The sequence below is a fragment of the Hoplias malabaricus genome, chromosome Y (genome assembly GCF_029633855.1).
Source record: "Hoplias malabaricus isolate fHopMal1 chromosome Y, fHopMal1.hap1, whole genome shotgun sequence".
Taxonomy (NCBI): Eukaryota; Metazoa; Chordata; class Actinopteri; order Characiformes; family Erythrinidae; genus Hoplias; species Hoplias malabaricus.
The window spans coordinates 86,356,460-86,376,459 of NC_089820.1; the positions used below are offsets into that span (position 1 = coordinate 86,356,460).

The window sequence follows — 20,000 nt, forward strand, 5'->3', positions numbered from 1 at the left end:
GAAGTCACCGGCTGGAAAGGATCTTCATCTTCTGCAACATGGACAGAAAACATACGACCATCAACATCACCATCATTATCATTCTCCTCCTGCTATTCATCATCATCCACCTTTCCATCATCATCATCATCATCATCATCATCATACTCAACTGGTCTGTCCCAAACCCTACTGAGCTCCCTGAGTAGGCAGCTGTTTAAGTCGACAGTCGCCTGTCCTCATGAGGCGGATTATTGAGACGCTGTAGTTAGAGAGAGATTGTGTCACGGCTAGTTCCTGCCCAGAGTGTGGCCAGTTTTCACTTCCCTCAGTGGCTAGCATCGCCACAGCGTCAGCGCTATGGATTTTCCTCTTCCTGTTTTTAATGCGATTTTAATTATTTTTGCTCTGGGAGAAGAGTGAAATAGATGGGAGTTGTGCTTGTGTTGCATCATGGGATTGCATTCGGAGCTGAGGAACAGTTCAATGCTGCTTTAAAATTCAGCCAGATTAAGGTATCTCAGTAGGCAGCGTATTTAAGGTGTCTGGGAAGAACTGGGACAGCCCAGGTGTCGGGAGCGTGCTCACTGTGACGTAAAAGCTCTCTATGACGACAGTTCACTAGGTTTTGGGGGAGACCCCGGATCACTGTTTTAATCATCATTATCTCTACCACCATTCATCTTCGTTTACATTTCATGTGACCCTGCCTGATATAGACTTTTTCTTAGCCTGAGTCTGCAGACACTAGATTTTAATTACAGTAATTAATAAATAATGGGGGCAGCACGGTGGTGCAGCAGGTGGTGTCTCTGTCACACAGCTCCAGGGTCCTGAAGGTTGTGGGTTCGAGTCTTGCTCCGGGTGACTGTCTGTGAGGAGTGTGGTGTGTTTTCTCCCTGTGTCTGCGTGGGTTTCCTCCGGGTGACTGTCTGTGAGGAGTGTGGTGTGTTCTCTCTGTGTCTGTGTGGGTTTCCTCCGGGTGATTGTCAGTGAGGAGTGTGGTGTGTTCTCTCTGTGTCTGCGTGGGTTTCCTCCGGGTGACTGTCTGTGAGGAGTGTGGTGTGTTCTCTCTGTGTCTGCGTGGGTTTCCTCCGGGTGATTGTCTGTGAGGAGTGTGGTGTGTTCTCTCTGTGTCTGTGTGGGTTTCCTCCAGGTGACTGTCTGTGAGGAGTGTGGTGTGTTCTCTCTGTGTCTACGTGGGTTTCCTCCGGGTGACTGTCTGTGAGGAGTGTGGTGTGTTCTCTCTGTGTCTGCGTGGGTTTCCTCCGGGTGACTGTCTGTGAGGAGTGTGGTGTGTTCTCTCTGTGTCTACGTGGGTTTCCTCCGGGTGACTGTCTGTGAGGAGTGTGGTGTGTTCTCTCTGTGTCTACGTGGGTTTCCTCCGGGTGACTGTCTGTGAGGAGTGTGGTGTGTTCTCTCTGTGTCTGTGTGGGTTTCCTCCAGGTGACTGTCAGTGAGGAGTGTGGTGTGTTCTCTCTGTGTCTACGTGGGTTTCCTCCGGGTGACTGTCTGTGAGGAGTGTGGTGTGTTCTCTCTGTGTCTGTGTGGGTTTCCTCCAGGTGACTGTCAGTGAGGAGTGTGGTATGTAATTTTCAGACACCAGACATGACTACTATCTAGTATGTTTGGTGGAAAGGGAAATGTATATTATTTTATTGTTTATTGTGTATTTGCTTGTGCTCTTCTACAGTGTGTAGTGCAGTAAAAGACTAGTGCACATATGGCCAAAAGCCCAAAGTTAAACAGACTATGCTCTGTTTTGTTGCAGATGCCAGGATTTTAAGCGCTAGTGCAGTACTCTCAAACTTTAAAAGCATCTGAGACGAAGCCAGAGAAAAATAAACTTGCATATGTGATCCACGCTGCTCTGAATCTCTCTGTGCTCAGCTGGTAAACACAGATTATGGTAAATGTTTGTAAGTCACCATGGCTGTGGTTTAAGGACATGCTGTGCGTTGTGGGAAAACAAATAAGTGACAGATTTGAACTTGAAATCACAACCTAAATTGTATCCTATACGTAAAATATACAGGGGTTGTACAATGAAAGTGAAACACCTGGTTTTAGACCACAGTAATGTATTAGTGTGGTGTAGGGCCTCGTTTTGCGGCCGATACAGCGTCAGTTGGTCTTGGGAATGACATACACAAGTCCTGCACAGTGGTCAGAGGGATTTGAAGCCATTCTTCTTGCAGGATAGTGGCCAGGTCTCTACGTGATGCTGGTGGAGGAAAACGTTTCCTGACTCGCTCCTCCAAAACACCCCAAAGTGACTCAATAATATTTAGATCTGGTGACTGTGCAGGCCATGGGAGATGTTCAACTTCACTTTCTTGTTCATCAAACCAGTCTTTCACCAGTCTCGCTGTGTGTATTGGAGCATTGTCGTCCTGATACACGGCACCGCCTTCAGGACACAGTGTTTGAACCATTGGATACACATGGTCTTACTGGTGCAGTGTGGAGCTAATGAAGATTGTCCACCAGGCTGCTCCAGTTTAGCCCTGACACCTCCCACACTACAATGACAGGTGTTTCACTTTCATTGTCCAACCCCTGTAAGTAGCTTTATAGAGTATGTTTTAAGGAACACTAGGTTTGATTTTTTTTACTTTTGCCCTTGGGCTCCTCCTAAGGTTACATAGTGTGGTTTCTGCCATGCTGAGCCTGGATAAGCATCGACAGAGGTTCTATTCTCAGGTCAGTGGAGCATCACACTGATTTTGAAGCTGATATTTTAAGGTAAAGACACTACACCTAATGCTTCTTTAAATAACGTTGAGGCTTACAGCTCGTAGGAGTCAATGCAGCAGTCGACAGCATTCAGAAGCAAACACACCCACACAATCAGACGTGTAAAATTGTCTCAGAGCCTATAAAGGAGTATCTAAAATTGTAGCTACATACACGTGGGTGTGTGTGTAAAGCCTTTGTGTATAGAACGCATGCTCCTTTGTTTGTATCTAGCACACAGCAGTGACCTCTGCATTAAGCCCAGTGCTACAGTCGCCCAGAGCAAAGCCTGATCTATTTTAACTACTGAGCATTATTCAGCCTACAATCGATGGCCTATTGTCCGTCGTAAAGCGGCCCAAACATTGACAAAACACTGGGTGAATGCAGGATAAACATCATTTAACCCTTTACCGAACACACTTCACTTCCTCGCTCCTAGTTTCAAAGTGAGTGCTCCTTTTACAGCAACGGATAAATAATGTTTACTACTTAAAGGAACACAAGGTAGTATTTTTACGTTAAAAGTACAGCCTCAAAACCAATGCAATACTCCTCTGTCCTGTACACCATAGCTATCAGCTGATGTTACAGTAGCCGCCATATTGACTCAAATAAAAATTGATGTTTTAATTGAAGGCATATAAACCCTGACCTATCCGCGTCACGTCTGTAAGTAGTGATTAGTTCGTCTGTGTCCGTCTGCAGAGAGGAGCTCGGCCTGTGTCCCAAATAGAGCCATATTCCCTACATAGTGCATATTACAGATAATAAACCTAAAAATACTGCACTCAGACTGTAATTAGACACTAATTCGAACAGGAACGCTGAACTGTAGAGCACACTAAACATTATTTTTGACATAACACACTAAGTGAGTGCAGAAACCATTATTTTATTCCTGACGCTGGGCCCTATGGAGGGTGTAGAGAGATCTTTGGGATTCAGCCTCGGCTTCGCTGAGGCGTGGAAACGTCTCACTGATCACTGACATTTTCAGACATGGAGAGCTACTTTATTAAACTTTAAGCCAAAGCAGAGGAATAATTTAGGCGACAATCGCGATAAAACATTATCCTCCAAGAATCTGTTCCCCTCTCAGAGCGCAGGGACAGCGGGGTCTGATTATTTACCTGTAAACAGGGGGAACAGACTGAGGCGGAGGAATATGGGGCTTGTTTCTGTCGTCTCATACACACTTCAACAACACAGGAGTGAAATAAGGTGATTACTGAAGCTTGTGTATGATCCGTGTGTGAATAACTCACTCACATTTGTTCACAAGGGCAGAGTAATGCATTGGATCTATCAGTTTTTTACATTAGATCCTATGACGAAAATGCTAATGTGGCTAACAGTGTATAATGGCTTTTTTTAGCTTATTATGCAACCCAGTGGGATCCTTTACCTCCTTCACTCCAAGAGCCTGAGGGATTCTGTCCAATGCAGGGAGAGGAGCTCTGTATGAGATAAATCTATCCATATTTCCCTGTTTACATTAGTGCTGCGCTCTGAAACCAGACGACGGGTCCTCGTTAAGGCACACAAGCCAAAACAAAACAAAAATCACAAGATGGGAGCCCTTGGATAGGGAGGACAGTGCCGCTGTCATAGCTACTGCTTGCTCTGCACTGTAGAAACTGCACTATGTAATTTTTGGAATAGGGTAGGAGACCGCACCTCCTCCCTGGCCTCTCGCCCTTGATTTTGAGACAGTGCTGTAAAGGTGAATTACAACGAGACATTTAAAAAAATCATTGGTGTTCTCCAAAGGAAAACCTGCAGTTTCTGGTTCTTAAAAGAATTTTAATGGTTCTTTATAGCACCACAAAAAATAGGGGTGCGAACCTTTTCTGGTGTCGCAATCATGAGCAAAAATCTCACTGACTTCACTGACACTGACGTCACTCCTACTGACTGCTTCCAGTTTTTATTCCTAAAAACAACAGGGAACAGATTCTGAGCTCTGAAATCTGATTACACCAACATCCATGTCTTCTGGAACACTTAAGCATCACAGAGGGACAAAGGAATGTGTATAAAATCTCTCTAATGTTGCAAATCCCATTACTAGTCTAAAAAACCGGAACAGATTGCTTTAACATTTCAGCTGAATTTTTGAAGGTAAAATGATTTTTAAGGGACATCATTTACAAGCCTCCCCCAGGACATTATGTTGGATTTTCTTTTCATTAGCGACAAAAGGGAGATTTTATGAAGCCGTTCATCGTTGTATTATTTCAGTGAGTCACCTCTTTGATCAGTTCCGTGACTTCGTTACACTGAAGCGGAGCCATTCTGTCCATCAGCTGTCACTGGGACTTACATCACGCTCAACAGAGGATTCCACAGCTCAGGCACTAATTTACACCTCCACTGTCGCGCCCCGAGGTGAAAGAGTTAGTTTTCAAACTGAGTTTTATTTTTTCATAAATGAATAAATTATCTAATCGTGCCTCGCTTACACACTGCCAACGATTTACAGTGATTCAGACACAATCCAGTCACGGAACCCATTCATTCATCCATTCATCCATCAGTTCACTCATGTATCCATCCATAAAATCATCCATCCATTCATCCATCATCAACCCATTCATTCATCCATTCATCCATTAGTTCACTCATGTATCCACCCATAGAATCATCCATCCATCCATTCACCCATCATCAACCCATTCATTCATCCATTCATCCATCAGTTCACTCATGTATCCATCCATAGAATCATCCATCCATCCATTCATCCATTCACCCATCATCAACCCATTCATTCATCCATCCATCCATCAGTTCACTCGTGTATCCATCCATAAAATCATCCATCCATCCATTCACCCTTCAACCCATTATCCATCCAATTATCTACACATCCATCCATCCATCCATCCATCCATCCATCCATCAGTATACTTATGTATCCACACATAAACTCATCCATCATCCAGTGATCTACTCATCCACGCCTCCATCCATTCATCCATTTTTTTGGAAAATGACTTTAAAAAACATTTAACATAAACTCACAGTTTAACTTTAATATAAAGAGTTTTTTTTCATGAAAAGTTAACATTTTATTAATATTTCAGCTACTGAGCGTTTATTTTTGGCCGTGAAAACAACATAAATATACTGTCCTTCAAACAATCCCCCAGTTATTTTGTGTAGTTTGACAGAAGTCTAGACTCTACTCCTGCGCTCTGAACACCAGCGGGCGAAAACATCACCGCTGTGTCATGGCTAACCTTTCCTTTTAATTTTCTCATGTTGACATTTATCTCTTCAGCTGATGAAAGGGAACGTGCTGCTTCCATGAACACATTTGGAGAGCAGTCTTGCAGGTTATTGACCTATTTTACAGAAGTATCTGGAATCTTATTGCAGTCTGGTGTCTAAGGGTAACAAAGTACTTCTCAGTTCCTCGGGTACATCCCTTTTTCATGTGCACACTTTAACACTCAAATACCAGGGTTTTTTATGTAGTAACTGTTTCCCAAGCATTCATGAAGTACACTTTTAGGGTCATGGGCCCTTTAAGAGAAACAGTGTACAGATGAAAGGATCGGGGTGGAATACGACAGAAAGCAGTGAGAGAATGAGAAATGTATCAGTGAACGTTCACATTTTATCCCAAAAAAACCTTAAGGACATTAATGTGCTCATAATGTACATTCTACCATTTTTCTAAGAGCACTTGAAAGCCGCACATTGCTGGTTTTATCACTGACCCATTTCACACTAATGCTGGGATTAACCCCCCCTCACCACCAGCTCCAATTCAAACAGCGGCCAAATACTGCCATCACGCTAGCTTTTCTGTTTTTGCTTTTTGTGTCTGTAATGGATTACAGTTCATTTACTCTATGCGAACAGTATAGGTATTAAATGAACAGTAATCCATCACTGAAAGGAAATCCAGTGCAGTAATCTGTGTTTATATTAAAGATCCTTCTTCTTTCTGTAGTAACTGTCCATTGCCTCAGCTCCACTGAGCATACAGGAGCAGTGTGGTGCGTTGGTACGGGTGGATCAGACACAGCACTGCTACTGGAGTTTTTAAACCCTATGTCCACTCACTGTCCACTCACTGAGACACCATCCTTGTGATGGATAGTAAGTCGAGGACAGTAGCTCATGTGTCAGTTTGTGTTGGTCGTCCATCAGTGGACACTGGGAGCTGTTGGGGGAATATTTTTTTGGTTTATGGACGTTTCTCTGTCCAGCAGTGACACTGAGGGCTGTATAAAGTGCTGTGCCTGATCCACTCATACAGCGCAATACGTCCAATCACCTACACACTACACATTACCACCACATCGGAGTCACTGTAGAGCTGAGAAAGATCGACTACACAAATCATACCAATCATTCAATCATTCATTCATTATCTGTAAGCATTTATCCAATTCAGGGTCGCGAGGGGGGGCGCCAGTCCTTCACAGGGCAACACAGACACACACTCACACACTCACACATTCACTCACACTTACGGACACTTAGGAAACCCACGCAGACACAGAGAGAACACACTCACACTCCTCACAGACAGTCACCCGGAGGAAACCCACGCAGACACAGAGAGAACACACCACACTCCTCACAGACAGTCACCCGGAGGAAACCCACGCAGACACAGAAAGAACACACCACACTCCTCACAGACAGTCACCCGGAGGAAACCCACGCAGACACAGAGAGAACACACCACACTCCTCACAGACAGTCACCCGGAGGAAACCCACACAAACACAGAGAGAACACACCACACTCCTCACAGACAGTCACCCGGAGGAAACCCACGCAGACACAGAGAGAACACACCACACTCCTCACAGACAGTCACCCGGAGGAAACCCACGCAGACACAGAGAGAACACACCACACTCCTCACAGACAGTCACCCGGAGGAAACCCACGCAGACACAGAGAGAACACACCACACTCCTCACAGACAGTCACCCGGAGGAAACCCACGTAGACACAGAGAGAACACACCACACTCCTCACAGACAGTCACCCGGAGGAAACCCACGCAGACACAGAGAGAACACACCACACTCCTCACAGACAGTCACCCGGAGGAAACCCACACAAACACAGAGAGAACACACCACACTCCTCACAGACAGTCACCCGGAGGAAACCCACGCAGACACAGGGAGAACACACCACTCTCCTCACAGACAGTCACCCGGAGGAAACCCACGCAGACACAGAGAGAACACACCACACTCCTCACAGACAGTCACCCGGAGGAAACCCACGCAGACACAGAGAGAACACACCACACTCCTCACAGACAGTCACCCGGAGGAAACCCACACAAACACAGAGAGAACACACCACACTCCTCACAGACAGTCACCCGGAGGAAACCCACGCAGACACAGGGAGAACACACCACTCTCCTCACAGACAGTCACCCGGAGGAAACCCACGCAGACACAGAGAGAACACACCACACTCCTCACAGACAGTCACCCGGAGGAAACCCACGCAGACACAGAGAGAACACACCACACTCCTCACAGACAGTCACCCGGAGGAAACCCACACAAACACAGAGAGAACACAACACACTCCTCACAGACAGTCACCCGGAGGAAACCCACGCAGACACAGGGAGAACACACCACACTCCTCACAGACAGTCACCCGGAGGAAACCCACGCAGACACAGGGAGAACACACCACTCTCCTCACAGACAGTCACCCGGAGGAAACCCACGCAGACACAGAGAGAACACACCACACTCCTCACAGACAGTCACCCGGAGGAAACCCACGCAGACACAGAGAGAACACACCACACTCCTCACAGACAGTCACCCGGAGGAAACCCACACAAACACAGAGAGAACACACCACACTCCTCACAGACAGTCACCCGGAGGAAACCCACGCAGACACAGGGAGAACACACCACACTCCTCACAGACAGTCACCCGGAGGAAACCCACGGGGTGTCTTTAAACCTCGCCAGAAGTTTTTTTTTTATTATTATTGTGAAGAAAGCAATAATTTAATTAATATCTTAAATAAGTGGTAATCAAATCATGAACCGTGACTAAAATTACTGTAACTACCACATCTTTTATAAATCAAGTCCTTTAAAAACTGTACCTTACGGTAGATCAGATAAAGTGATATTATAGTTGTAATCATAACTTGTTGTAGTGGCTTTATTAGTGTCTGGACACCGCTGAGTGTCACTGTGTTTTGTTGTTTCTCGGTGTCAGCACTGCCCTTGTTCTGGCCGTGTCTGAGCTCAGAGGGAGACTGGACTCTAACCTATTTGTTGGAGCGATACACTCTCTGTCTGAACACTGAGCTCTTCTGTGAGTCGCTCTGGATAAAAGCGTGTGCTAAAGGCTGAAAATATAAATGTATATTATATTGCGGACCGTAAATCTCGCGGTCGCTCGCCATGATAATTTATACAAATCAAACTTCGTTGGTGACCTTTCAAAGCTATTGAAATAGAAATATGAATAAGCAAGAATTTAAAAATAAAAAAAATAAATACAAATAAATAAATAAACAAAGCACAGCTCTGAAAACTCTTTTTCGGTTCTGATTCATAAAGAATGACTCCATACATGTGGCTGAATAATGGCCATGAAACTGCGGCTGTGCTGCGTTTGGGGGAAAGCAGAGATTGTCCCCGGATGCTCCTCTAGCAGTAGATCATTCTGAAACACTTTTATGGGATTGTTTTGTTTTGTGAAAATCCATTTAAATGATATAAAAATGAAAAAGCAAAAAGGGGATAAAACATTTGGTTCAGAAACTGTCAATATACTGTATGCCCATTATTCACGGAACGATCACTGGATTAGGAACACCTACCTTGTATCTACACTGCATTCTCTCAGCTCCACTGACCACACAGGAGCACTCTGTAGTTCTACACTTACACACTGTAGTCCATCTGTTGCTCTGCATACTCAGGACCCCCACAGAGCAGGTGTGACGTGGTGGTGGATCATTCTCAGCGCTGCAGTGACACTGACGTGGTGGTGGTGTGTTAGTGTGTGTTGTGCTGGTGTAGAGTGGATCAGACACAGCAGTGCTGCTGGAGTTTTTAAACCCTGTGTCCACTCTCTGTCCACTCTGTGAGACACTCCTCCCTCGTTGGTCCACCTTGTAGATGTAAAGTCAGAGACAGTAGCTCATCTGTCGCTGCACAGTGTGTGTCGCCCCTCCTCTAGTCCTTCATCAGTGACACAGGACGCTGTCGGCTGGATGTTTTTGGTCGGTGTACTGTTCTCGGTCCAGACACTGAGGGGTTTAAAAACTCCAGCAGCACTGCTGTGTCTGATCCACTCTACACCAGCACAACACACACTGACACTGACCGGCTGTGTGGGGGTCATGTGAGGGTCCTGACCATTGAAGAGCAGGGAGAAATGGGGACAAAAATGTATCCAGAGAAACAGATGGACTACAATCTGTAACTGTAGAACAACAAGGTGCTCCTGTGAGGTCAGTGGAGGTGATAAAATGGAGAGTGTGTGCCGATACAAAGGAGCTGTTCCTAATCCAGTGATCACTCAGTGTCTTTGGTCCTGATTTTCGTGTAGAAGAAGGAGTAGTGCTTCTACGATGACTTTAATGGGACTTAAAGCATAACTCTGGATGTAGACGTTGTCTGTGGCGTCTCATTATCTCGTGGTATACTGTAGGAAGAATGCTTTGAAAGAATGTCTGGAAGCTGCAGGACTGGGATTACCCCATTCGGAGCCAGGCTAACTGTGGTCTGTAGTGAGTGTGTGCTGTCCTGCTGAAAGACTACTGCTGACCTCCACGGAGCCTGGGGCTGCTTCAGCTCTAACTGTGTGTGCTGAGGGCTTCTGTTCAAACAGCGCCTTTATAAATAGACTCAGTGCAGTAGGGGTGCCAGAGACTCTTCATCCAGCCTCCCCGCCTATTTCCCTCCTTCTCCAGCACATCTGGTCCTGCATGTGTGTGTGTGTGACAGAGAGAGTATGTGTGTGCACTGGAGCCTATTTGAAGACGTGTTTCTTGGTGTGTCTTTCTTCACGTCTCCATTTCTCACTACGTCTCTGTGTGTGCGCCTGTGTTTGTGTGATAGCGAAAAGCATGTTATAAGAAATCTCTGCAAAAACAATCTGCTAAACACACACACGCACACACAAAGAGAGAGAGAGAGAGAGAGAGGAGAGAGAGGAGAGAGAGAGAGAGGAGAGAGAGGAGAGAGAGAGAGAGAGAGAGAGAGAGAGAGAGAGAGATAGAGAGAGAAGAGCCATTACATAGACGTCTATTCATTTTTTGGAGAATTACCACGTAATTTAATTTGACTTTTCCAGAATTAACATTAGCTCAACCCTAACCTTAACACTCGCCCTAATCTTACCCCAGCCTTAAAACATGCCCCCAAAATGTCGTGCATAAATAGGTTGTTGTCCCCACAATGGGATATATTCCTGGTACACACACACACACACATTTTTTGTGGAGAGATGTCTACAGCCCTAAACCTAGCATTAAAACGTGACCTTCATATTACCGTTAACCTTTAATGATTTACCTTTTTGGGACCACAAAAGAAGAGACATCCCACTGTATATAAACAGGTGTTTGCCCCAGTATAATATGTTTCTGGTTCACACACACACACACACACACACACACACTCAATTACCCAACCCCAATTGGATTCAAGGATACATTACAAACGGCCTCTCTGACCTTGTCCAAGCAGTGGATTAACCGTCTAAAAGAAGCCACAGGTTAACTCTATAAAGCGCTAGTTACTTATTAGTGACAACCTCTCCTCGTGTGAGGATGTCTTCCATTAGCTTCAGACCGAATATTATAACCACGGCAGTGAAGGAGCAAAGATAAAGAGTGCTTTTAGACTAAAGACTCTCCACTGAGGCTTTATTACGACTCAGAAAACCAGCACATGACCATTATACTTGATATTTAACAAAAAAAAAAACATGACAAGGTAAGTTATGATTCACAGCATCATGTGACCAGCCGGTTGCTAGCGCTCACTTTAACAGAGGCATGTGTATTTCTTTACTCGGCATTGTTGGGGTGGAAATGGGGTAATTACAAGCTCGTTCTGACCTCTGAGTGAAGTAGAACCACATATAAGAGCTCTCGTTTCCCTCTGAAATAAACAGGAGAGGACTGCGTAAATCCACACTAGTCTAAGCTGGTGAAAGCTGGTTGTGCTGGACACTCAGCATGGGCATTCTGGTTCAGCGGCACTGCCTGTGTCCAGAACACGAGACGCTGTGTTGTATTCAGGGTCACTGGGGTGGGGGAGGGTGTGTGTAAGTGATTCATAGATGATTGAACAAACACACATTTACACGTCTGTGAATATCTCTGACTATGAAAAATAAAAATGAAATAAAATTGTGAATTCCCGCTCCTTTCTCACATTAATCTAAAGATTGCAGCACAGATGGATTAAGAGTTAACCTCTGGCTCAAGCGCAGTCTCAGCGAATTATATTTATAGTGTAAGATCACGTCATTTCCTTCGATGTCTTGCTTTGGCCTGTCGCAGGTCTTTCTGCAGTCTGTCAGTGAAGACAGCACCTGAATATCTGCTCCTGTAACATCTCATCATTAACGGCTCCGTGTCATAGGCCTTTTCTTCCTAAAAGAGGTTCGCGCTGAGTGTGTAGTCAGTGTGTAGTTAGCGTTCTCCAGTGATACTGCTTTAGCAGCTGTAAAAGGATATCAGGCTGCGTGTTGTTCACGACGGAGAAAATTGCAAGATTTTGACTGAAAATGTTTCTTTTAGCTTTTGTTTTAAATCTATCAGCAATGTACTGTTCCATCACGGCCTCGATAGCAGCTAATCTTACAGTTTACTGAAAAACCACTCCCCGTAACATGAGCATCACCTCCACCAAATGTTCTGATGCATTTATTTGTACATTTCTCTCAAAATTTCACCCAAATGAACCCCGCAGCTTCCTGCCCTCACTTTGGATTTCACACGTCATAGGAACCACGTGACTGAAAAAACACCTCGGGGTAAAAACTGCATCCCCACAGGCTTTGCCCACGTTGTCCAAGCCAGAGTATTAAATACGGCTAAAACAACTATGCTAACTATATGCAGCGCTATTAAACCAATTAATCTGAAGGATATTAGCAGCTATTTAACACGTGCTGATTCAGATGCACCTTGCTAAAGTTTGCTATGAGAATTTTCCTCTACAGCAACCGTCACACACACACACACACACACACGCACACACACACTCGATATCCTCATCCTGATCCAATATTAGCATTACCGCTGGCCTTGCCCACCTTGCCCAAGCCAGTGGATTAACAGACCATAATAACCCTCAGGTCAACTCCATGAAGTGCTGGTTTAATGAGTGCATTTATATCATTGTTATGGTAGATTTATGTTATGTTTATTGTTAATATGTACGTATATTAGCAGTTATTTAGCATTTAGTGTGGTGAGAGGCACAGTGAAGACCTCCTGAGAACTGTTCTCATATCTTTAATCCATCACTCTCTTTCTCTCTCTCTCTCTCTCTCTCTCTCTCACACACACACACACACACACACACAATAACCTCACCCTGATCCAATGTTAGCATTACCGCTGGCCTTGCCCACCTTGCCCAAGCCAGTGGATTAACAGGCTAAAATAAGCCCGGAGCTAACTCCATGCAGCGCTAGGTTACTTATTGGCAACCAATTATCCTTGTGTTAGCAGTTATTAAGCACAAGCACTTAGTGGGTCAGCTACACGAGCCATAGCTGCAGGGTGCTTTTACTCCACAAGATCCACAGAGCCAAAGATCCATTTAACCGGTTATGTTAGGACATGTGCTTGGCAGCTATCATTTGGCAAACGCAACATGTGTGCGAGTGTGTGTGTGTGTGTGTGTGCAAGTGTGTGTGTGTGTGTGTGTGTGTGTGTGTGTGCGTGCAAATATGATGTAAATTACAGGCTGTGTGTTTGTGACAGGAAAGCAATCAGCAGCCAGTGAGTTAAGAGGGCTAGACGAAACTTCAGAAATATGAATTCAGCTTTAATGAACGCTACTTTTCACTTCACACACACACACACATACACACACACACACACACACACACACACACACACACACACACACACACAAATGTGCTCACACTGCTTCAAGGCTGTGGGAAAACACATGTATTTAAAGTAACATAATTTACACCCAACCGGCACTGCAGCAAAGTGAGAGAAAATGCAGGATGAGTAAAAAATGAGAGAAGAGAGAGAGAGAGAGAGGCAGAAAAAGATGTAAATAGAGACAGACTTTGTCTTTGCCGAGAATAACGAAACAGGAATGAGTAAAGAATCGAGGAAAATTTCCAGCAAAAATAGACCAAGTATTTATTACGCTAAAGTGCGTCATGACACGCTTTTCTACCGCCGCTGCTGTTTTATAATATTTCTACATTCATCTACAAACACACACACTGTAAATAAGAGTACAGTAAGTGTTGGACTAGATGGGGACAAGTAGCTGATTGGATGTGTGACCATTATGACATCATCTTTGATTTGCTATATGTAGCACCTCATAGTAATTCATTCATTCATTCACTCACTCACTCACTCACTTATTCACTTACTCAAACTTTCACTGATTAACTCACTATAGCTCACACATTCACATATCCTCACTCACTCACTCACTCATTCACTTACTCAAACTTTCACTGATTCACTCACTATAGCTCACAAAATCACTCACTTACTCACTCACTCACACTCACTCACTCACTCAAACATCTTAGTCAAACAACACTGAATCACTCACTCATTCCCACTCTCCAATTCACTCAATAACTCACTCATTCACTTACTCAAACTTTCACTGATTCACTCACTATAGCTCACACATTCACATATCCTCACTCACTCACTCACTTATTCACTTACTCAAACTTTCACTGATTCACTCACTATAGCTCACACATTCACATATCCTCACTCACTCACTCACTTATTCACTTACTCAAACTTTCACTGATTCACTCACTATAGCTCACACATTCACTCACTCACTCAAACATCCTAGTCAAACAACACTGAATCACTCACTCATTCCCACTCTCCAATTCACTCACTCACACATCACTGAGTTACTCACCCACTTCTTTCCCATTCACACATCCACTAAATCATTCTTACAGTAACTCATTCACTCTGACATTCTCTTACTCACTCACTCACACATTCATTTAGTGTCACACATTCACTCACTGTCACACATTCATTCACTCACACCCTCGCCCACTCACATTCACTCAGTGTCCACATTCATTCTATTTTTAATTTTCACATCCATTAACTCATTCACTCATTCACTCGGCAGGTTATTTCAGTTCTGGCACTACATCTTATTACCTAGTAAACACCTGTTTTGTTGTTTTTAATCGTTTATTCCTTCTTGTTTTTGAAAGGTGCTGCTGTTGTTTTTCTGCTGCAAAACGTTTGAGTTTCTCAGATGAACTGCTGTGATTTAGCATCGTGAAAAGGTTCTGGAGTATTGAAATATTTTTTATATTTATATATTGCCCACTCTTACTTTCCAGATAAAGACAGGGCAGTTTGTATGTGTGTGTGTGTGTGTGTGTGTCCAGGAGATAACACAAAGTGAAACGTAATAAATACCGTCTCAAAAGCAGACGGTGAAAAATAACCCCTTCATCCCTCCATTTTCCTGTTCCACCCTCTCCTCTCCATCTGCTTCATCCCTGGTTCTTCCTTTCTCCCTTCCACCTCCTCCCATCTGTCTTTCGCTCCCTGTCTTCTCCCACTACTCCTGTTTTACCTCTGAGGTGTTTCAGGTTGTGGTGCAAATGTTTAATCAGATTGTAATCACTATAATCACCTTTTTTATTCTCCTCGAGAATTAAACTGTGTCTCTTTCACTAAAATCCTAAGGGTGTTATTTCCGACCCTTTTCACAACATGAGATTTCTAAGAGTTCTACACTGCGGGGTTAGTCCAGGACTAGGATTAATCCCTGTCTGTGAAAACACCCCTTAAAGGCAACATCTATGACGTGCTACAAAAGGTTCCTGGAGGGATGCAGCAGATTAACCCTTTTGTTTCCAGAAAGTTACCAAGTTTGTTAAAGAAATGTGAAGGACCTTTTAATGCTTTAAAAATCCATCACTTGATCTTAAGGATTTAGGGAAAATGGTTCTTTATGGAACCAACAGTGGTTCTTCTATGGAGTCGCTCAAAGAACCCTTTGTAGCAGGTGTTAGGGTTAAGGTAGCATTACATATAGATAAACTCCACAAAACCAATGGAAGTCTATGTAGTGTCCCCAAATTCATGTCTGTGTGTGTGTGTCTGTGTGTGTGTGTGTGTTTGTGTGTGTGTGTGTGTGTTTGTGTGTGTGTCTGTGTGTGTGTCTGTGTGTGTGTGTTTGTGTGTGTGTGTGTGTGTTTGTGTGTGTGTGTGTGTGTGTTTGTGTCTGTGTGTGTGTGTGTGTTTTTGTGTGTGTGTGTGTGTCTGTGTGTGTGTGTGTGTTTGTGTCTGTGTGTGTGTGTGTGTTTGTGTGTGCGTGTGTCTGTGTGTGTGTGTGTGTTTGTGTCTGTGTGTGTGTGTGTTTGTGTCTGTGTGTGTGTGTGCGTGTGTGTGTCTGTGTGTGTGTGTGTGTGTGTGTGTGTGTTTGTGTCTGTGTGTGTGTGTGTTTTTGTGTGTGTGTGTGTGTCTGTGTGTGTGTGTGTGTTTGTGTCTGTGTGTGTGTGTGTGTTTGTGTGTGCGTGTGTCTGTGTGTGTGTGTGTGTTTGTGTCTGTGTGTGTGTGTGTGTGTGTTTGTGTCTGTGTGTGTGTGTGCGTGTGTGTGTCTGTGTGTGTGTGTGTGTGTGTGTGTGTCTGTGTGTGTGTGGCCTACAGACTGTAGGACAGGAAAAGAAGAAGAAGACTAAGAGTTTAGTGAAGCACTGCTCTGTTTCTGCGGTCATGGGGAGTCTGTTTATCGGGAGAAGACCCTGTCATCTGTCTCCATGAGAAATGCATATAGTGAATATAATTGTGCACTGTGTAATGAATCTGAACCCTTTTGTGTTTTATATATTTTATTTTACATGTTAAACCCAAAAAAAGTACTGTGTGTGTGAAAGAAAGAGTATCCCACAGTTTCATTTTCCACTGTGAGCTTTTCAGACACAATCAGTTTCATATAAAATCAATATTTATTTAAAAGCCACTCAAAGAAAAACTAAAATATTGTGAAATATGTGAAGATTGATTCTCAAAAAGAAAGATGAGGATGAAATGTATCAGTACATTAATATTAATGTCTATAATATAAGAATCTGTTTGAAGTCAACAGTGTGAATATTAGCATTAAAACCTGAATAAAGGTGAGGTTTCGGTTTTGTGTTGAGTTCAGGGTTGAGCTTTGATTCAGAGCAAGGTGCTGATGCAGACTAAGGGACAGTCAAAGTGGGTTTACTAGGCCTTTAGAGCGGCGGTTCTTAACCTGGCGGACGCAACCCTCTTGGGGGTCTTAACATGGCCCTAGGGGGTCGCCAGAGTGTGTCTACAGAGTGTTGATTAGTTATTAGTCCTGTGCAGATTCACCAACCAATTATCCTTCTTCCGGGATAAACTCATTATAAACACATTTCCACAGGAGAAAAAGCTAGAAATCAACGTGAAAATGATAAAGAAGGTTTGATGTGTATCACTCTGTATTGGCTGCATTTTAGAAAGTGCTGTGTATTAGTGGATGATAAATGAGATCTCTACTGTAGTGTGGAGATTATACAAATGACTAGACTGTGCTGGATGTCTGCATTTTGTCATTATTGACAAGTCTCTGTGGCCAATCAGTGCTCTGCGAGGTTTATACGTCATGGTTTACACCCTACTCTGCTCATTAGGACCCATGAGTGAGTAGGAGCTGAAAAAGTCCCCGGTTCCAGGTCCAGGTACCAAACCTAATGGAAGGTAGAGCGGTAGAGTAGGCACCATGCAGTGGGAAAGCGCCAACTGTCAGACGCTGACCAGGGTACTAATATACACAGTCATTGCTGCCCAGAGAGCAGATATATTCTAGCCTTGGTCTAGCCCACATCACTCATTTGTTCTGGTTCTTGAAATGGTTCCGTTAGTGTTGATAAGAACCTTGGTGTTTTCTGCGAACCAGCCGCGTTTACACCCGTTTTAGTGAAACACAGGATACGTCACAGAACACGTCATCAACAGGGGGCGCTGCACAGAGGCAGTAAACAGAAGAGAGAAGACAGCGGAGTGTGTAGACGACCTGTGAGTGTTTGTGCTGTCGTTACAGACGTTTGTTTCTCTCTAAACGCAAACATAGATCAATTTTTGGTGATTAAAGAGACGTAGAAGACTCCACAGTGCGCTCCTCGAGGGTGTCGCCATCGCTCCTTGCTCCTGTAACTAGCCACGCCCCCAGACGTCCTCACGGTTCGTGCTGAAAAACCTGCTAATCTTTGATTCCCACTGCAAAGGAACCTGTTTCTGTTGGTGGAAATGCGCAGAAATGTTTAAAATTAGCGCTAATGGAGTGACACTTGAGTTGACACCACCTCGTAGCCACAAGTGCTACATCACATTGAGGGGGTGGCAAGAAAAAGGGTTTGCACTAGGGCTATGCATTTGTCATTTCACCAAAAATATAGTTACTACAGAAATAATATTTTAGGGCCATATCGCCCACCCCTTACCCCTCAGAGGAGTTAAGAACGCCTGCTTTAGCTGAATGTACAATCATATATAAAGTATCTGAAGTGTATTATTTCAATAAACACCTAATAATCTGTTAGTCGAGAACTCTCAGCCATTCTTTTACATTTTCTTTGTCTGTATTTTCCTTCAGCTCTCTTCTTTCTCCAGCTGTCTCCTGTGCCCTTCCCTGCTCTCTTCTTTTTCTCTTTCACTCTTCTCTCTCCCTCTGTTTTTTCAGCCTCACTTTATTTTCCTGACACACATCTCGAATTCTTATTCCTTTTTTTTCCACTTCACTGAAGTTTGATTGACAATAAAACGTCCCGTTCGCTTGTCAGAAAAAAATGCACCCTCAGGAAAAGTTGGTCACTTTCACACACACACACACACACACACACACACAAACCTCCCCCCCCAACACATACACAATCACACACACGCACCTACACAGGCACACACCCGGAACACAGCAGTGTGACAGCGCTCCCTGGTTACGGCTGAAGGGAGAGGCTTAAATCTTAATGATTCAGGGCTAAATTAGTCATGATGCCGATGCGAAACTCAAGGAGCATTCAGCAAACATCAAAGAGGGAATCAATACCCACTGAGTTGGCTTAGTCTGCTTCAAGCCTACGTTAGTGTGATGTTTATGGTATGAGAGATGCAATAAAGCTGTGGTTATTTAGCTAGCTAACTGTGCTGTATATCTGAGGCTGCTAAGCTCTGCCAGGCTCCAGCTGATGGCACTGACGTCTTTAAAGGGCCGGTATTCCACTTTTTAAATTAATATTATGATTTATAATATAGGGCTGGACGATAATTCAACATCAAAACATATCACAGTACATTTAAACTCATTGTCAATATTTCCGTACACATTATTTACAGCCTCTGTCACAGACTGACGTTCATTAGAGGGCGCTGTCATCACTCAGTTTAAAATGTAGATTAAAAATATTAATATTGACGAAGCCAAGAGGTCTGTGTTTGATGGTGATGTCATGTTTCTTGTTTGTTTTGGCAGTTTTTCAGTGGAATTTATAAAAGTTCAATATCGATATCAGAAATATATCGAATCGACTGACATTTAGAAATATATCGTGATATAAACTGTGTCCGAATCGTCGAGCCCTAATAGAATATAACATAATTAACTCCTCAAGCAGAAGCTAGTGACAACGTAAACACAGCATCACGACTGCTGAGTTCAGAGGGTAGATTACATTTACTTTAAGCTGAATGAGAGATTAAATCTCACTCTAACCCTTCCTTCCCCTTCTCTCTCTCTCTCTCTCTCTCTCACACACACACACACACACACAAACACACACACACAGCTCCGGTGTCACCTTCTATCTCTGTTTATCTCTTAACTGGTGCGTCCGATGGTAAAGCTCTCCCCGAAACCTCAGCAAAAGGAGAGACAATAATTCAAACTACACTGAGATATTAGAATAAATCTGAATTAGAACAGTTTCCATCCACATCCCACTAGACACCTATCTCCCTCCTGAAGATACAAGGAAGTGCCATTTTAAATGTGTTTTTGGAATTACATTGAACCGATAGATCGCACTAAA

At 43.8% G+C, this 20,000-nt stretch overlaps 2 protein-coding genes across 2 annotated transcripts in view; one reads left to right on the forward strand and one right to left on the reverse strand.

Moving 5' to 3' along the window:
* Window positions 1–20,000, forward strand: part of LOC136678889 (succinate dehydrogenase cytochrome b560 subunit, mitochondrial-like) — a 390,354-nt gene that overhangs the window by 74,987 nt on the left and 295,367 nt on the right. The window lies entirely within an intron of this gene.
* cadm3 (cell adhesion molecule 3) overlaps window positions 1–20,000 on the reverse strand; it is a 157,051-nt gene that overhangs the window by 54,096 nt on the left and 82,955 nt on the right. The window contains exon 3 of the mRNA XM_066657009.1: window positions 1–31. This exon is cut by the window's left edge and continues 122 nt beyond it. Coding sequence (XP_066513106.1) covers window positions 1–31 — 31 coding nt within the window. The remainder of the gene's footprint in view (window positions 32–20,000) is intronic.